Below are 15,765 nucleotides of genomic sequence, written 5' to 3' on the forward strand. Positions count from 1 at the left end.
AAGAATTAATTTTTATATCTACTCAAAAAAAAAAATAAAAAAAAAAAAAATAAAAAATGCAGAATGAGCAGCAGCAACACAAAACAAAGTAGACAATTAAAAATAGTAATTTTAATGAATCGATCATTAATAATGAAATTCTGGGCATATACCACATAATCAGAGATAAAGTACAAATTTTCATAGATAAACAGCAGATTTTATCCTACAATATGATTCAGTAATTAAGAGCAGGTAACATTTTACCAATTTGCTAGGCCAAGATCTTACCATCATTGGTTCTAATGCATTTTTCAACAAACAGCATTGCACATCTATCAAATAAACTGCATTAATCTGCAAAACAACAGATTAAAAGAATACAGCTAATTAACATATTGACTCAAAAAAGGCATAACGAAGAGCAACTTCTTCACAAATTCAGTAAAAATGGCACATTTACTTGAAATAACCTCAATCAAAAGTTTACTAGTAAAGCTTTTACATGTGTTAGAATTTTCGTGGTTACTTAAAAAAAATGGAAAAAGTAATCTCTACACGACCTAAATGAAAATGGCGCATTTATCTAAAAACACGGTAATCGGCCAGAAATCTACCAGCACATAAAACAGAAAATGAGCATGAAAAAATATACGCATGCAAAAATTACTTTTAATATTTAATAATAAATATAAGATATAAAGCAAACACTTACCAGAGAAATAGAAACCTTGGTTATTTGACGAATAACCTGAAATTTGCCATTGCGCACATCTAAAAACAAACAACTTCAAATTAATCAAGCAAAATGTGTAAATTTGGAAAACAAGGTATTAAAAATTTATGGTAGAATTTTAGCATACTTACGGATCAAAATCAGACCACTCTTCAACGACAGTTTCAGAAATAAGAATGAGCCGATGACGCCAAATTACTTGGCGAGAAAGTTATTAGTAGATCTTCATGCAACCCAGAGAATCTCGTAACTCCTCCCATTTTTTCTCGTGAAGATAACCTCTCAACAACGAATTCCGTCCTGTCAAAGGACGCCAATTGTTTGAAATTAGATCAATTTCTTTACTTATTTAATAACTTCGGACGAATGGTAATATATTTAGCAGAGAAAACCTTTTTAATTAACAACGAACTATTTTATTTAGCATTCTAAACATATCAAAAAGAATAACATCCCATGCGTTATCACGCTCAAAGTAATATGTAAACAACATCATTGTTGCCACAAAACGTTTACATTATAATGAACATATTAAATTATTGTTTATTAACTGAGTTTGTGCACGTTCCTGAACAACCATCAAGGTTAGATAGCCTAACATCTTCCTTTTATTAAGATTATTATTTATAAGTTCAAGAGTTCTTTTCAAAAAGTCCAAAATCAGTCCATGCCCAGCCAGGTGTTTGGCTTTTTAATCACTCGCCTACTTCCAGTTCTTTACTCAGAATTCTCGTTTCTGAATTAGCGGAGTTTGATAACTGATCTTCTAAACTAACTATTGAGAAAATCTGAGAACATATTATTTTTACATCTGTTTTCTGTGCAGTGACGCCGGATATTCTTTGGAGAACAACCTTGACGTCAAACAAAAGAGAAACAATTTATTATGGCAGATCAAAATATGGTTCTAATCCGATGATGCACTTGCCGCTAAGGAATTTTTCGTAGAATCATAGATATAGTATATGGTATACTAGTACTACCATATCTATGGGTATAACAGATAGTGTTAATTAAAAATAGAACATAATTATTGATAATTCTAGTACAAATACATGTCCTGTTAATGTTTATACTTTTGTTTTATATTTCCTGGAACATGAGCATGCCTCAAATAGTTTAGTAATTTGTGTATGGCAACAATGATAGATATTCAAGTTTTTACTGTTGTAATGATAATGTTTCAATGATGTTTTCATTAAAACTGATTTTATTTTGTGAGTAATTACGGCAGTTATATTTTTTTATGATAATTACTGATTTAAAACTATGATAAGAATTTTTAATTAAAGGTTACTTTATTCGGAAGTGTGCCTTATACTTGTAAATATTTAAAGCTAGAAAGAAAAGTGGGCAACTTTTTTCTACTAAGCATTAACAACTACTTGTATTGCTAAAATTAATGTTTGGTAAAATGTCCTGAATTTTATTTACTTCAAGTATGGTAATCATGATAATATATTCTCTAACATTTAAAGTAAAAGAATATTTAAAATTGAATGTTGCATTTCATACAGAAAAGGAAACTCAGGGAAAGTGAAGCATCACCCACTGCTTGCTCATCTGTGTAATGTACCTCACAAATCATTTTTCTGAAATAGAACTGTAAATATGCATATGTTTATTAACTCGAGTGAAATCTTATGTATGTGAGGCATGTAACAAATTATTTAGAGTAGTATTTTAAACCAGCACATAATTTTTCACAAAAGTAAGAAACCTTATATGTGTGAAATATCTAAGACACATTTAGTCATAATAGTACTTTAAATGCAAATATGCTTATTCACAAAGGAAAAAAACCTCATGTCTGTGAGGTATGTAACAAGTCATTTATTCGAAAGGGTCATTTAGATGTGCATATGCTTATTCACACAAGAGAGAAATCTCATATATGTGAGGTATGCAGCAAACCATTTAGTCAGAAGGGACACTTGAATATGCATATGCCTATTCACATGAAAGAAAAACCTCATCTATGTGAGGTATGCAACAAGTCATTTAGTCAAAAGGGTCACTTAAATAGGCATATGCTTATACACACAGGAGAAAAGCCTCATATATGCAAGGTATGTAACAAGACATTTATTCAAAAGAGTGACTTAAATGAGCACATGCGTATTCACACAGGTGAAAAACTGCATGTGTGCGAGGTATGTAACAAGGCATTTATTCAAAAAAGTCACTTACGTACGCATATGCTTATTCACACAAAAGAGAAACTTCATATGTGTGAGGTATGCAGCAAGTCATTTAGTCTAAAGGGAAACTTAAATATGCATATGCTTATTCATACAAGAGAGAAACCTTATATGTGTGAAGTATGTAAGGCATCATTTAGTCAAAAGTGTACTTTAAATACACATATGCTTATTCATACAAGAGAGAAACCTTATATGTGTGAAGTATGTAAGACAACATTTAGTCATAAGAGTACTTTAAATGCACATATGCTTATTCACAAAGGAAAAAAATCTCATGTGTGTGAAGTATGTAACAAGGCATTTATTCAAAAGACTCATTTAAATGTGCATATGCTTATTCATACAAATGAGAAACCTCATATATGTGAGGTATGCAGCAAGTCATTTAGTCAAAAGGTACAATTAAATTCGCATATGCTTATTCACACAAGAGAAAAACCTTATATGTGTGAAGTATGTAAGAAATCTTTTAGTCATGAGAGTACTTTAAATAAACATTTGCTTAGTCACACAGGAGAAAAACCTCATGTGTGCGACATATGTAGTAAGTCATTTATTCAAAAGTGGGAACTGAATATGCATATGCTTATTCACACTGGAGGAAAACCTCATACGTGTGAGTTATGTAAGAAGTCATTTATTCAAAAGGGTCGCTTAAATATGCATATGCTTGTTCACACAAGAGAGAAACCTCATGTATGTGAAATATGTAACAAGTCAGTTAGTCAAAAGAGTCACTTAAGAAGGCATATCCGTATTCATACAAGGGGAAAATCTTAAATGTGTGGAGTATGTAGGACATCATTTAGTGATATGAGTTCTTTAAATGCACATATGTTTATTCACACAGGAGAAATATCTCATGTGTATGATATGGAATAAGTCATTTGAAGGTGCAGTTTAAATGTGAATTCGCTTATTCACAGAGGAGGAAGTTTCATGTTTGTGAGGTATGTAACATGTCTTTTAACAAAATTCTAGTTTAAATTTGCTTGTGCTTATTTATACTGGGGAAAAAAAAAAAAAACTCATCTGTGTGAAGATGTAATATGTCATTTAGTCGAAAGAGCAATTTAATTCGCATATGGCTATTAACTCAGGAGAAGAAAACCTCGTATAAAAGGAATTCCTGGACTTCTGTTTGGTGCTAATATATAGTGACACGAGCAGAGCATATCATTTATCACTTGATCACTACATTGGTGATCCAGAGAACTACAAACACTGTCGTCCAGTGGGGAACAATGAAGAATAGTGTCGCACACATTCCACTTCAACCTAACATTAATACAAATGCCAACAGTCTGGACACACTTAATCATGCATCATGGCATCCAACTGAGCATGTCCACACGCTGGAGCCGTAGTGACAGCTCTCATCGAAATGATCAATCAACGCACTGAGCTTTTAACTATGATCATATCACATCAGAAATGCTTGGGAAGGAAGTATTTAGTGATCGCGAAAGCACTCGATGCTTTCAAATTTAAAATAGTTGAAATTCTTGAACCTAGCTCATGAGATCTCTTAAGCATTAGTTGCAGAGAATTCGACTTGCATGAGAGAGACCCAGGATCAAATCCTAAGGTCATTACCATCTTCAAGAACATGCAAAACTCATGTGCTGCTGCACTTCTCATTGGTGCTAATCAAGGCTTAATTTCTAAAAGTAGAAGTGCCGGAGCCCTGTGGAAGACTGTCAGGAAAGAGGAATAAGAGTAAATAAATAAATAAAATGACTATTAAGTCATTAATAATTAAAAATTAAATAGTTAATGAATATCAAACAAATTAATAATTATTTAATTAATTCATAACTATCATGTATTAATATATAATTAAAGTAATTAAACAATTAAAAAATTAAATCAAATGTAAAGAGATAAAATAAAATTTAATAAGAGATTTTATTGGTAGAAATAAAATTTTTTAGATCAAATTTCTGCTGAACTAGGGTTTCCGTTACATAAAAAAAGTGCCGGAGACTTCTTACTTAAAGCTCCTGTGCACTCCGGCTAGAATTTGAATATATGTCAAAAACGAAGAAGTACCGGAGCCGGGCTCCAGCGCAATTTAAGCTCTGGTACTAATAGATGGCGACTCAAGCAAGCTTACCATCACATGATCACTACATAATGATTTGGAAACAAAGGTAACTTAAATATATGCTTTACACACAAGGGAATAATTTTATTTGTGTGTGGTGTGTATGAATTGCCATTTATGGACAAGACAAATTTAAATGAGTGTTTCTTATTCACCAAAGAGAAAAACTTAATGTTTCTGAAGTATATAGCCTGTCATTTAATCCAAAGGAGTAATTTAAATTTGCATCTACTTATTCGTAGAAGAAAGAACTCTTATCTATATGTGTGAAAAAAGTGATTAAAAAAAAGGAATAATGTGAAAGAGCACACAGGTGAGAAATGTCGTGTACAGTGAATACTGCTTAATATGATCACATGCATTCCGATTGTATAAAGTGTTGTATAAAGGCGATTGTATAAAGAGATTAATATGTGGTGTAGCACTGCATACAGAAGTTTGTTTTGGTTAGGGATGCAATGTTGGATATTTTTTGCAAGGTATATAAAACTTTTGCCACAGCTTTAGTATAGCCCATCCAGAATTTTAACGAAAAAATATCGCCAAGAATGGCGATAAAGAGTATGATGTAGTAACCCATACTATTCGCCAAATTTCTGATTACTAAAGAAGATGGAATTACAATTACAGCTAATATAGTGGTCAATTACATTTATTTGATTTCAATACAAATTTACCGAGATATCCATTTACTCAAAGTTAAATGCACTTGCCCTGTATTCTTACTTTTCCTGCATAGATTTCTTTTAAAATTTGTCTCACGCTGCATTGCATGGGGAAATACAACATTTTTAATCATAATTTTACTAAAATTAATATCTAAATACCCTCAAGAACAAAATACAATCTTCATCGTCACAATTCTTAAAACTGTTATCGGACTAAAAAAGATGTTTCTACATCTTGGTGGAGAATACTATTTTGGATATATTTTTTTGGCTACTTTTCAGGTGAGATTTTTTAATTTAGTTATGGCTTGCTCTAAATTTGCTGTTAGTGATGTTAAGTATCAGGAGTTTTTAAAGGAAAATTTAAGGTGGGAGTTTTCAAACAATTGTAAAAGTTTGGGGAAGCCAGGCATTCCAAACAGATATTTTATGTATGAACTTTTTAGAGGATTTTTGATGGATTGTGGATTATTGAAGGACTACGTTTGTTGTGAAAAATGTAAGATACCATGCAGGTTATTTAGTGAGAAAAAGTCATTGAATGATAGTATTTGGAGACTCAAGAAATGTAGAGCTGAGAAATCAATTAGGCTAGGATCTTGATCTGCCTGTAGTAAGCTCAATTTACAGGAAACTTTTTTCTTAACATGGGAATTAATTAAGGGTACTGCATCTTGTAATATTGAAGAGGATTTTGCCTTTTCTTGTTCTACTTTAGCAGACTGGCGTCAGTTCGTTAATGATCAAGTATTAGATTATGTTGAATTGATGTCAAATAAAATTGGTGAGGTAGACAAAGTTGTAGAAGTAGACGAATCAAAATTTGGTAAAAGGAAGTACAACATAGGGCATTATGTTGAAAGTCAGTGGGGTTTTTTGGGCGTATAGAGTGTGATTCAGGAAAGGGTAAAAGTATAGTTTAGGGTACCCCTTGGCGATTTTTGGAAGTACATGGATACCGATTTTGTGCAATTCTTTGATTCGTTATTTTGGCTTGCGAAACGGCGATTTTTGCACCAAAAATCACTGCTACACAAAGCCAAAATAACATGACAAACAATTGCACAAACTAAGTATCCATGTAAACATCGACTTATTTTCACTTAAAAAAACCCGAATAGCACAAAAATGGCATTGCGCACTCCTTTGACTTTATCCATGTACACATCGACCTATTTTCACTTAAAAAAAATCCCCGAATTGCAAAAAAATGGCATTGTGCACTTTTTTAACTTCGCCCATGTACACGTCGACCTGTTGTCACTTAAAAAAAAAATCCCAGAATTGCACAAACTTGCATTGCGCACTTTGCCTTTACTTTGTCCATGTACTTCAATATATTTTCACTTAAAAAGTCAAAGGAGCACCAAATTCTACAATATAGGCAAACAAAAAATATATAATCTCAATAAAATGCATTTTAAACCAAACAATAAAATAACATAAAAAAGGAAAAACATGTTACTCATTTAAGCATTACCAAAAGCAAATATTCACTTACCATGATTTTCGAGTTCGCTTCGTACACCCAGAACCACGTAAAAATCAAAATATCAGTCATACTCAAATGACTTTTTTCAAACCAGGTACTCTTTCTGATCGAACGCTTCACATAGTGACCATCTGAACCTTTCGTCCTACAAACTCATTCAAATCCATCTAAACGGTTTTTACGTTTGACTAGACGCATATCCTTCCAACATACAGGACACTTATAATGGCTACTAAGTAAACCTTCATTTACATACCAATCAATTAAAGTTCTTTTCTCCTTTCGCTCATCGTACAGAAACTTCCAATTAATCTTACTATATTCGGCCATTTTACCGTCTAAAGAATCAAACCAACACACACCACAAAAACAACGCTTGCAAAACATCCCATGATTCAAAATATCCCAGAATCATGCACCCGATTACGTCACAATAGGGTTTCCATAACATTCAACTACTCAGGCTACCATAAATGAAACAACAACTTCGCCATAATAGAAAGGGTCTACTCTACCCCGGAAAAGGTGTTTTGAGTGGCTGTTCATGAGCGGAGTTAAGAAACTTTAATTGCAATAATTAAACAATGGATAGAGCCAGATACTACTATTATTTCGGATTGTTGGAAAGGTTATAATCATGATGTGATGACTAAAAAAGGATTTGATCATTTAACTGTTAATCATTCACTTAATTTTGTTGATCCAAGTACGGCGCTCACACCAATACAATCGAAAGCACTTGGAGACATATAAAAATACGTTTTCCAGCATATAATAAGCAAAATGATGCGTCTTTCCACTTGGCTATGTATATGTTCGAAAAAAGTTGCTATGAAAAGAAAATTGATTTTTGCAAAAGATTATAAGAGATGTAGGTTGGGAAAATTTTACCTGTAATCTTTAGAGTGTTTTCATTGCTTAGTAAAAAAAACATTAAAACCAAACAAAAATTACAATTGTTGAAAAAATGGCAAGTAAAAGTGCATAAAAAGAATGGAAAAATGCTAAAATGTAGCTAAGGTAGTAAAAAATGTCCATAAATTTGTAATATAAGTGTATACATAATCAACCATTATAATAGTTTTTTATGTAGACACTTGTATTGCATAGAGTAGAGTGACGCATGAAAAAGGGTCCTCGTCCCTCACTCTGGAAACTGTGCATTAAATATGATTGCACAGGCTTATGGTTTCACAATTTTAATTTTTTGTGTTTCGGGGGGGATCTCGTAAACTTCTGTTTTATTTTCTTTTTATAGCCTGCTATTTATAGTCAAAATTATTGGCTCAATCCTAGAATAAGCTGCACCAGTCGATACGTTGTTTACTTGTCTTAGGCTTGGGCATGCCTTTTTATGATGTAATATTGTTACGCCTTTTCTTAAAAACAAGTTATGGTAAAAGTATATTTTAGGGTACCCCTTGGTGATTTTTGGCAGTACATGGATATTGAGTTTGTGCGATTCTTTCACTTGTTATTTTGGCTTGTGTAAAAATCGCATCTGCACAAAGCCAAAATAACAAGACCAAGAATTGCGCAAACTCGGTATCCATGTACATATCGACCTATTTTCACTTAAAACAAATCAGAAATGGCATTACGCACTTCCTTGACTTTATCCATGTAAACATGAACCTATTTTCACTTAAAAAAATTCCAGAATTACATAAAAATGGCTTTGCGCACTCCCATGACTTTGCCCATGTACACATTGAACTGTATTCACTTGAAAAGTCAAAGGAGCAGCCAACAAAAAATATCTAATCTGAATAAACTGCGTTTTAAATCAAACAATGAAATAACATAAAAAAAGGAAATTCATCTTAACACTACACGAAGGAAATATCCACTTACGTTATTTACATATTTACGCGTCTTCAGTCAAACAAAATTTCTTAACAGCATCCAAAGGCTTCCTAAAATTTTCTAAACTAAAATCTGTATACTGGTGTTGCTATATAAAGTCACAGAAATAAGATTAAAAAATATCCAATGTTCAACCATACACATTCCCTTCCTCCAAAAAGAACACTTTATAATCGCTACGAAGTAAACCTTCATTTACACACCAGTCAATTAATGCTTTTTTCTCTTTCGTTCCAAATCCTACGGAAACTTCATATTAATCTTGCCACATTCAGCCAATATACCATGTAAACCACAAAATAACAACGTACTTATCCAACACACTCAAGGCTTTACCCAAAATCCAACACACACTTTCAAAATTTTTTCCCATGATTCAAATTCACCGCATCCAATTACGTCGTAATAGGGTTTCCATAGCATTCAACTGCTCAGGTTGTCATAAATGAAACAACTTCGCGATATTAAAAGGGCTACCCTAAAGTCATCTCTAACACAAGTTATACGTATGCTATAACTTCTTATTTAAAGGGTTATTTGTGCAGAATTTCTGAGTATATGAGGAATGCAGAGTTTATTCAATGTCTGATTTTTTAAGTTAAAAGAAATTGTTATGTACATGGGCAAAGCCAAGGTAGAGTGCAATTCTCCAATTTTTTAAGTGAAAATAAATCGCTGTATGCATGGGCAGAGCAAATGTAGTGAGTAATGCTGAGGTTGTGCGCGATGCCGGGATTGTGCAATTCTCTCTTTTTTTTTTTTTTTTTTTTTAAGTGAAAATAGATCTATGTGTACATGGGCAAAGCCGAGTTTGTGCAATGGCGCGGTGCCGCGTTTGTGCAATTCTCTGATTTTTTTAAGTGAAAATAGATCGGTGTGTACAATGGGTAGAGCAGATGTAGTGCACAATGCCAAGGTTGTGCGCACTGCTGAATTTGTGCAATTCTCGTATTTTTTTAAAGGTGAAAGTAGATCGATGTATTCATGGACACTGAGTTTGTGCATTTCGATGATGTTTTTCGAGCAAATGCAGATCAATGTGTACTAGGGAAAACGAGATAGTGTGTGATGCCGAGCAGTAATGTAACTTATTTTATGTGCAATGTTTGACATATTGTTTGTGTGTTTTAAATTTGTATTGTTGTTTTAATTGTAAATTATATTTAAGACATCATTTTTCGTTTAAATTGTATTATTAATTGTTTGGTTTTGATATGTTGATAATGCTTTCCGACTTACGATATACATTGATAGTCCGACAATCTCTTCAACAGTAGCAAAACTGTAAACTTTGACCCTGTAAGTAACTTTTACCTTATTATTTTAATATGTAATGTTTTCTATAGTCATTACACTTGATCATATGTGTGTGTGTTTGTGAAGCATTGCTTAGTGGGTTAAAATTCCATAATCGGGGTGAGTGCCAAGCTTGGCGAGAGTTTTTTATTTACCGTGATTCTAATTTGGTTGTGGTTTCCTGCTGTATGTTTTCTTGTGGCAAACCTAGAGCTTTATTTCGGTAACTGTAAGAGCACGAATTTAGTGTAGCCAGATTTTTTTAAAATTTAATTTTGAAATACTGTGTTTGTTTTTAAAAGTTTTACTGTTTAATATTGTTATATATATGTTTAATATTATATTTATATAAATATTTGCAGAAGGTTAAGCTGTTGTTGGTGGGAGAATGGTGAATTTCATATGACATGAAGTTTATAATTTATGAAAGTTTTCATTTATTTTTATTTTTTTATTTTATTTTATTTATTTATTTATTTATTTTTTTTTTCAGTTTTGTTTCTTGCATGTGGCAATCCAAAGATGGAAAATATTTAAAGTTTTAAATGAAAGTTGTTTAGTGTGTCGAATTCCACGACGATAGTAACTTGAATATTTTAGTTAGTTTATGATGCTGAATGCGCATAATTTGCTATTCTGTTTACGTTTAAAACTGACTTCACAGTGCTCTGATCAGATAAGTGTATACATTTATTTACTTAATAATTATTTACAAGAATTGTTCATTCTACTATTTTATGATGAATTACATACATATAGGACTTTGTGTTACTCATCTAGTATTTTATCATCTCATTTTACTATTCTCTTTACATAAAATAACGGCGTTTCACTACTGCAAAACAAAAAACTGTTGACGTTTAAAAATCACATTTTAGAGCTTTCATTGCCGCCTAAAAAATTTGCCAAATTTTGAAGGCCAAAATAGTTTGACGCTAACTTACCCACGAATTTTAGCCGCTTAGTGTTCCAAATTTGTAGTGTTTATTTTTTTATAATATCGTTACGAAATGTCCAGGTGCGGTAAGATGGCTTCCTCGCAAAGCAGTTTTAGGGTTGCCATAAATGGCAAGGCAAGGTTGCCACATTTGGCAAGAGATCGCCCATTTGACGACAAAATTGGCAATATGCCATAGAGGGATGGAGAACCTTCTGGCACAAATTGTTACTGGTTTAGACCAGAATGTTCTCGAACACAAGCCGAAAGCTATATAAACCCTGCTGGTCCGCAGTCAGTTAGTGTGTAAGGGCCTCGGCTGCAGAATCGATCGCGTTAACAGCCGGGCAGCGAGTTCTGAGTGGGTCGTCGAGTGCACCGAAAGAGTCTCGCAGTGTATCGCGGTTTGCTCTGTGTGTCGTCTAGTGCAGTGATTCCCAACCAGTGGTTTGCGAATCCCCAGGGGTTCGCAGTATTTGCAGAAGGGTTCGCGAAATTAATATTGTAATGGCAGATTTTTTAAAACGCCATTGAAATCAAAAGAAAAAAAAGGGGGGGGAAATTAAAGAACACACCCACTGTAAAGCAGATTGTTAGGCCTGTTTGTTAAGAAATCTATAATAAATTTCAGTATTTTCATTTCTTTTTTCCTTATTTGTTTTTCAAAATTACTTCATCAATATCAAATTATATCAACAATTTTATACATTAAAATTTATTCCTCTTATTCAAGTAATCAAATGCTATTCTCTTTTTATTACAAATATTTATTTATATTTAAAACATTTTATCAGTGTGATTAGTATCATGTTCTGCTTTATATTTAAAATCATTGCAGCAGTTTTCCCTTCTGTGTAATATTTTGTTTTACAATACAATTGGAAATAAATATCAAATTAAGGCAGTTTACTACAGATTTTAGAATTAAATACTTGTTCACAACCTGAGACGGGTGTCACGATCCTGGAGCCCCAGTGATCTTTCCTCTTTTCCGTCTCCTCTCCTCTTGGCTGGAACTTTTCCCCTTCCCTTCTCCCTTGTGGTTTCTCTCTACGGAGTTTGGGGCTCGTCACGAGAGACGAACAGACCTTGTCTCTAGTTCTCGAGTGGCGAGAAAACTGCCCACGTGTTTGCCGTGCGTGGAGACCCGTGTCGCTGGAAAGGAGGGTCCTGGTAGTTGAGGGGCGAGGTACTGTCCCCAACACACTACTTTGGCCTCTGCTTCAGCTAAACGGGAGGCACCTTAGTTGTCCTCACGGGTGTCAATCGGCTGGTCACTAGTCCTTGTGTCAGTGGCTTGGGGTCAAGCTCTCGGGAGTTCCTGCTTTCGGGAAAGCCGACTGTGGGGCTTCAGTTTGCGTATAGGTCCGGCTAGCCCTAACACAGGAATCTGTGTTCCCTTGTTGGGCTCCGTGGTGGGCGGGGCCGTCGGACCCGAATCTTTTCTTATTTCAATATGGCTAATTCCCAAATTTTTCTGATCAAAGACTTCGAAGTCACTCCAGTCTCTCAACCTAGTTCTGAAAAGTCTACTACTAAACCAGTCACTCAACCTAGTTCTGAAAATTCTGCAAAAAAATTACGGACAGATGCAAATAAAAAAAATCATCACAATAGTCCCCGTTTCCTAGTCATCTCTAGTCCTTCTGGCGAAATGCATAAGATGTCTCCTTTCGTAATAAATAAATACATCCAGTCTTGTATTGGTGAGCCGAGAAAGATAAAGCGTCTCCGCTCCGGAGACTTGCTTATTGATACAAACTCAGCCACCCAGTCTGCTTCTTTACTTCAGATTACTAAACTTGGGCAAGCGAATGTCACTGTAACAGCACATAAGACACTGAATTATTGTCGTGGCGTAATATCGGAATTCGACCTTCTGTACGTTCCTGAAGAAGAGATCGCTTCCGAGCTATCCGACCAAAATGTCTGCGGTGCTAGGCGGATCAAGATGCGTAAGGAAGGTAAGTTGATCGATACGAAACACGTGATCCTTACCTTCAACACGCCTGATCTGCCTAAGAATATTAAGGCCGGATATTTAAATTGTCCTGTAAGACCTTATATTCCCAACCCTATGCGATGCTTCCAATGCCAGCGTTTCGGCCATTCTAAGACGTCTTGTCGTGGCAGCCTCACATGCGCCCGATGCTCACAGATTGGCCACGATTCGGAAAATTGTACCGCTGCGCCTTCGTGTATAAATTGCAAGGGTCAGCACCCAGCATTTTCACGCCTCTGCCCAAAATGGAAATCCGAAAAAGAAGTACAGACTCTTAAAGTTACCAGGAACATCTCGTATGCTGAAGCCAGAAAACTAGTTCAAAGCACACAGCTCCAATCAAACAAATCTTTTGCCAGTGCAGTTAAAACAACACGTAGCATTGCCACCCAAACATCAATAGGCACGCAGACTAAACCAAATAAAATCCAACCAACCACATCCACCAAGAAAATGGAAAATGCAACTCATTTAATACAAAAAAAAGAAACAGTCATTCAAAGTAAACCTAAAATTGAAAGTCACAAAATAATTAATAAAAATAGAAGTCCCAGCAATAGCTCTTTTGACGAAATGATTTCTGAATCTGCGGATTCAGACACTATGGAAGTAGAGGAGGGTCTAGAATTTCCCAGGCATCTACTTCCACGAAAAACCAAACAAGAGCACAGAAAGAACAAAAACCAGACATAATGGCCACCCTCGTCTCATGGAACTGTCGCGGTTTCCACCGAAATTTGCTCGACATCAAAGCCATAATTAATGCTTATCATCCTGTATGCTTCGCAGTACAGGAAACAAATCTAAAACCAGAACAACAGGCAAAACTTCGGAGGTTTTCCTTCGTCAGGAAAGATAACCTTGCAGGTGAGCGTGCCAGTGGAGGTGTAGGTCTCCTCACCTCACTGGATTATCCCTCAAATGTGCTTTCTTTGACGACATCCCTCCAAGTTGTCGCTACTCAAACAAATTTTGATTTTGTTGTTACAGTCGTTTCTCTGTATTTGCCTCCAAATGAGCATATTGATCAGCAAGATTTAAATGGTCTTTTAGAGCAGCTGCCTGAGCCTTTCATCATAATAGGAGATTTTAACGGCCATAGTCCGCTCTGGGGTAGTAAGGATACTAATTGCCGAGGAAGACAAATTGAGCAGATGATCGAAGATCATAGCCTTTGTCTCCTCAATAATGGGCAAGATACTTACTTCCATGAGCCTTCAAAAACATTCCATGCTCTCGACCTTGCCATCTGTTCACCATCTCTGTTGCCTTTTTGCACTTTTAATGTGGGTAAAGATCTTTACAACAGTGATCATTATCCCATTCTTGTGTCTCTTGCACGAAGAGGAGCAAACCCCATGTCGAGATCCCCTCGATTCATACTGGACAGGGCAGACTGGGAACTCTTCTCTTCCATTGCAGAGCTCACAGATGAAATGGTAGAAGATGCGCATATCGATGACGCTGTTGAAGCTGTTACTAATACTATTATTCAGGCAGCTATGCTTTCGATTCCTAGAACATCAGGAAAACTACTAAAATATTCAAAACCATGGTGGAATCGCGACTGTCATGAAGCACTGAAAAAACAGAAAAAAGCATGGGGTATTTTTCGTAGATATCCTACTCTGCGAAACCTCATAGCCTTTAAAAGAGCCAAAGCAAATGCACGAAAAGTAAGAAGGCAGAGCCAGAGGGATTCCTGGATTTCATATGTGTCGTCAATAACATCCTCCACGCCTAGCAAGCGGGTTTGGGAAAGAGTTCAAAAAGCATGCGGCATATATAAAGACCACTCACTTTCCTTTTTGGAAAAAGATGGCCGAGTGATTAGCTCCATAGAAGAAATTGCGAATACTATTGGTGAGACATTTGCTTCCGTTTCTTCCAGCAGAAACTATACACCTGCATTTCTTTCTATGAAGCAGCACTCTGAAATAAATCCCATCGCATTCAACTCTTCCAAATCTGAGCCTTACAATAGAGACTTTACTATGCTTGAATTAAGGAGTGCTTTATTGCAGACACATAGGTCTTCTCCGGGTCTTGATGGAGTGAATTATGAAATGCTAAAGCATCTGTCCTGTAAGTCACTGAATGCCCTTCTCACTCTTTACAATAGGGTGTGGAAGGAGCATGCCTTTCCCAGTGCATGGAGGAGAGCTATTGTCATTCCTATTCCTAAGCCAGGGAAAGATCCAAGGAATCCCTCCAACTATCGGCCAATTGCCCTTACGAGTTGCCTCTGCAAACTGTTTGAAAAGATGGTAAACAGCCGCCTAGTCTACATCTTGGAAAAGAATGATATTATATCGCCTTATCAGAGTGGTTTTCGAAAGGGAAGAACAACTGTAGATAACATGCTCCTCTTAGAGACATCTATTCGAAAAGCATTTGTAAGAAGAAGCCACCTTGTCTCGATATTCTTCGACATTGAAAAAGCTTATGATAAGGCATGGAGATACGGTATACTCCGGG

At 35.2% G+C, this 15,765-nt stretch overlaps 1 protein-coding gene and 1 long non-coding RNA gene across 2 annotated transcripts in view; both read left to right on the forward strand.

Moving 5' to 3' along the window:
- Window positions 1-356: 356 nt before the first annotated feature.
- The window catches only part of LOC146998241 (uncharacterized), a 34,279-nt gene continuing 18,870 nt past the window's right edge, over window positions 357-15,765 (forward strand). The window contains exon 1 of the long non-coding RNA XR_015040389.1: window positions 357-1,932. This is a non-coding gene — a long non-coding RNA (uncharacterized LOC146998241). The remainder of the gene's footprint in view (window positions 1,933-15,765) is intronic.
- Window positions 1,940-12,157, forward strand: LOC146998242 (uncharacterized). Its single transcript, XM_085813749.1, has one exon. The coding sequence runs from the start codon at window positions 2,494-2,496 to the stop codon at window positions 3,697-3,699; it is 1,206 nt and encodes a 401-aa protein (XP_085669875.1). The 5' UTR covers window positions 1,940-2,493; the 3' UTR covers window positions 3,700-12,157.

This window comes from Stegodyphus dumicola, chromosome 3 (assembly GCF_044657685.1).
Source record: "Stegodyphus dumicola isolate Sdum_Otavi_A_Nest chromosome 3, ASM4465768v1".
In the NCBI taxonomy this organism is placed as follows: domain Eukaryota; kingdom Metazoa; phylum Arthropoda; class Arachnida; order Araneae; family Eresidae; genus Stegodyphus; species Stegodyphus dumicola.

Excerpts from the sequence above, each read along its gene's own strand:
- LOC146998242 (XM_085813749.1), top strand. The coding sequence starts at position 2,494 with ATGCTTATTCACAAAGGAAAAAAACCTCATGTCTGTGAGGTATGTAAC.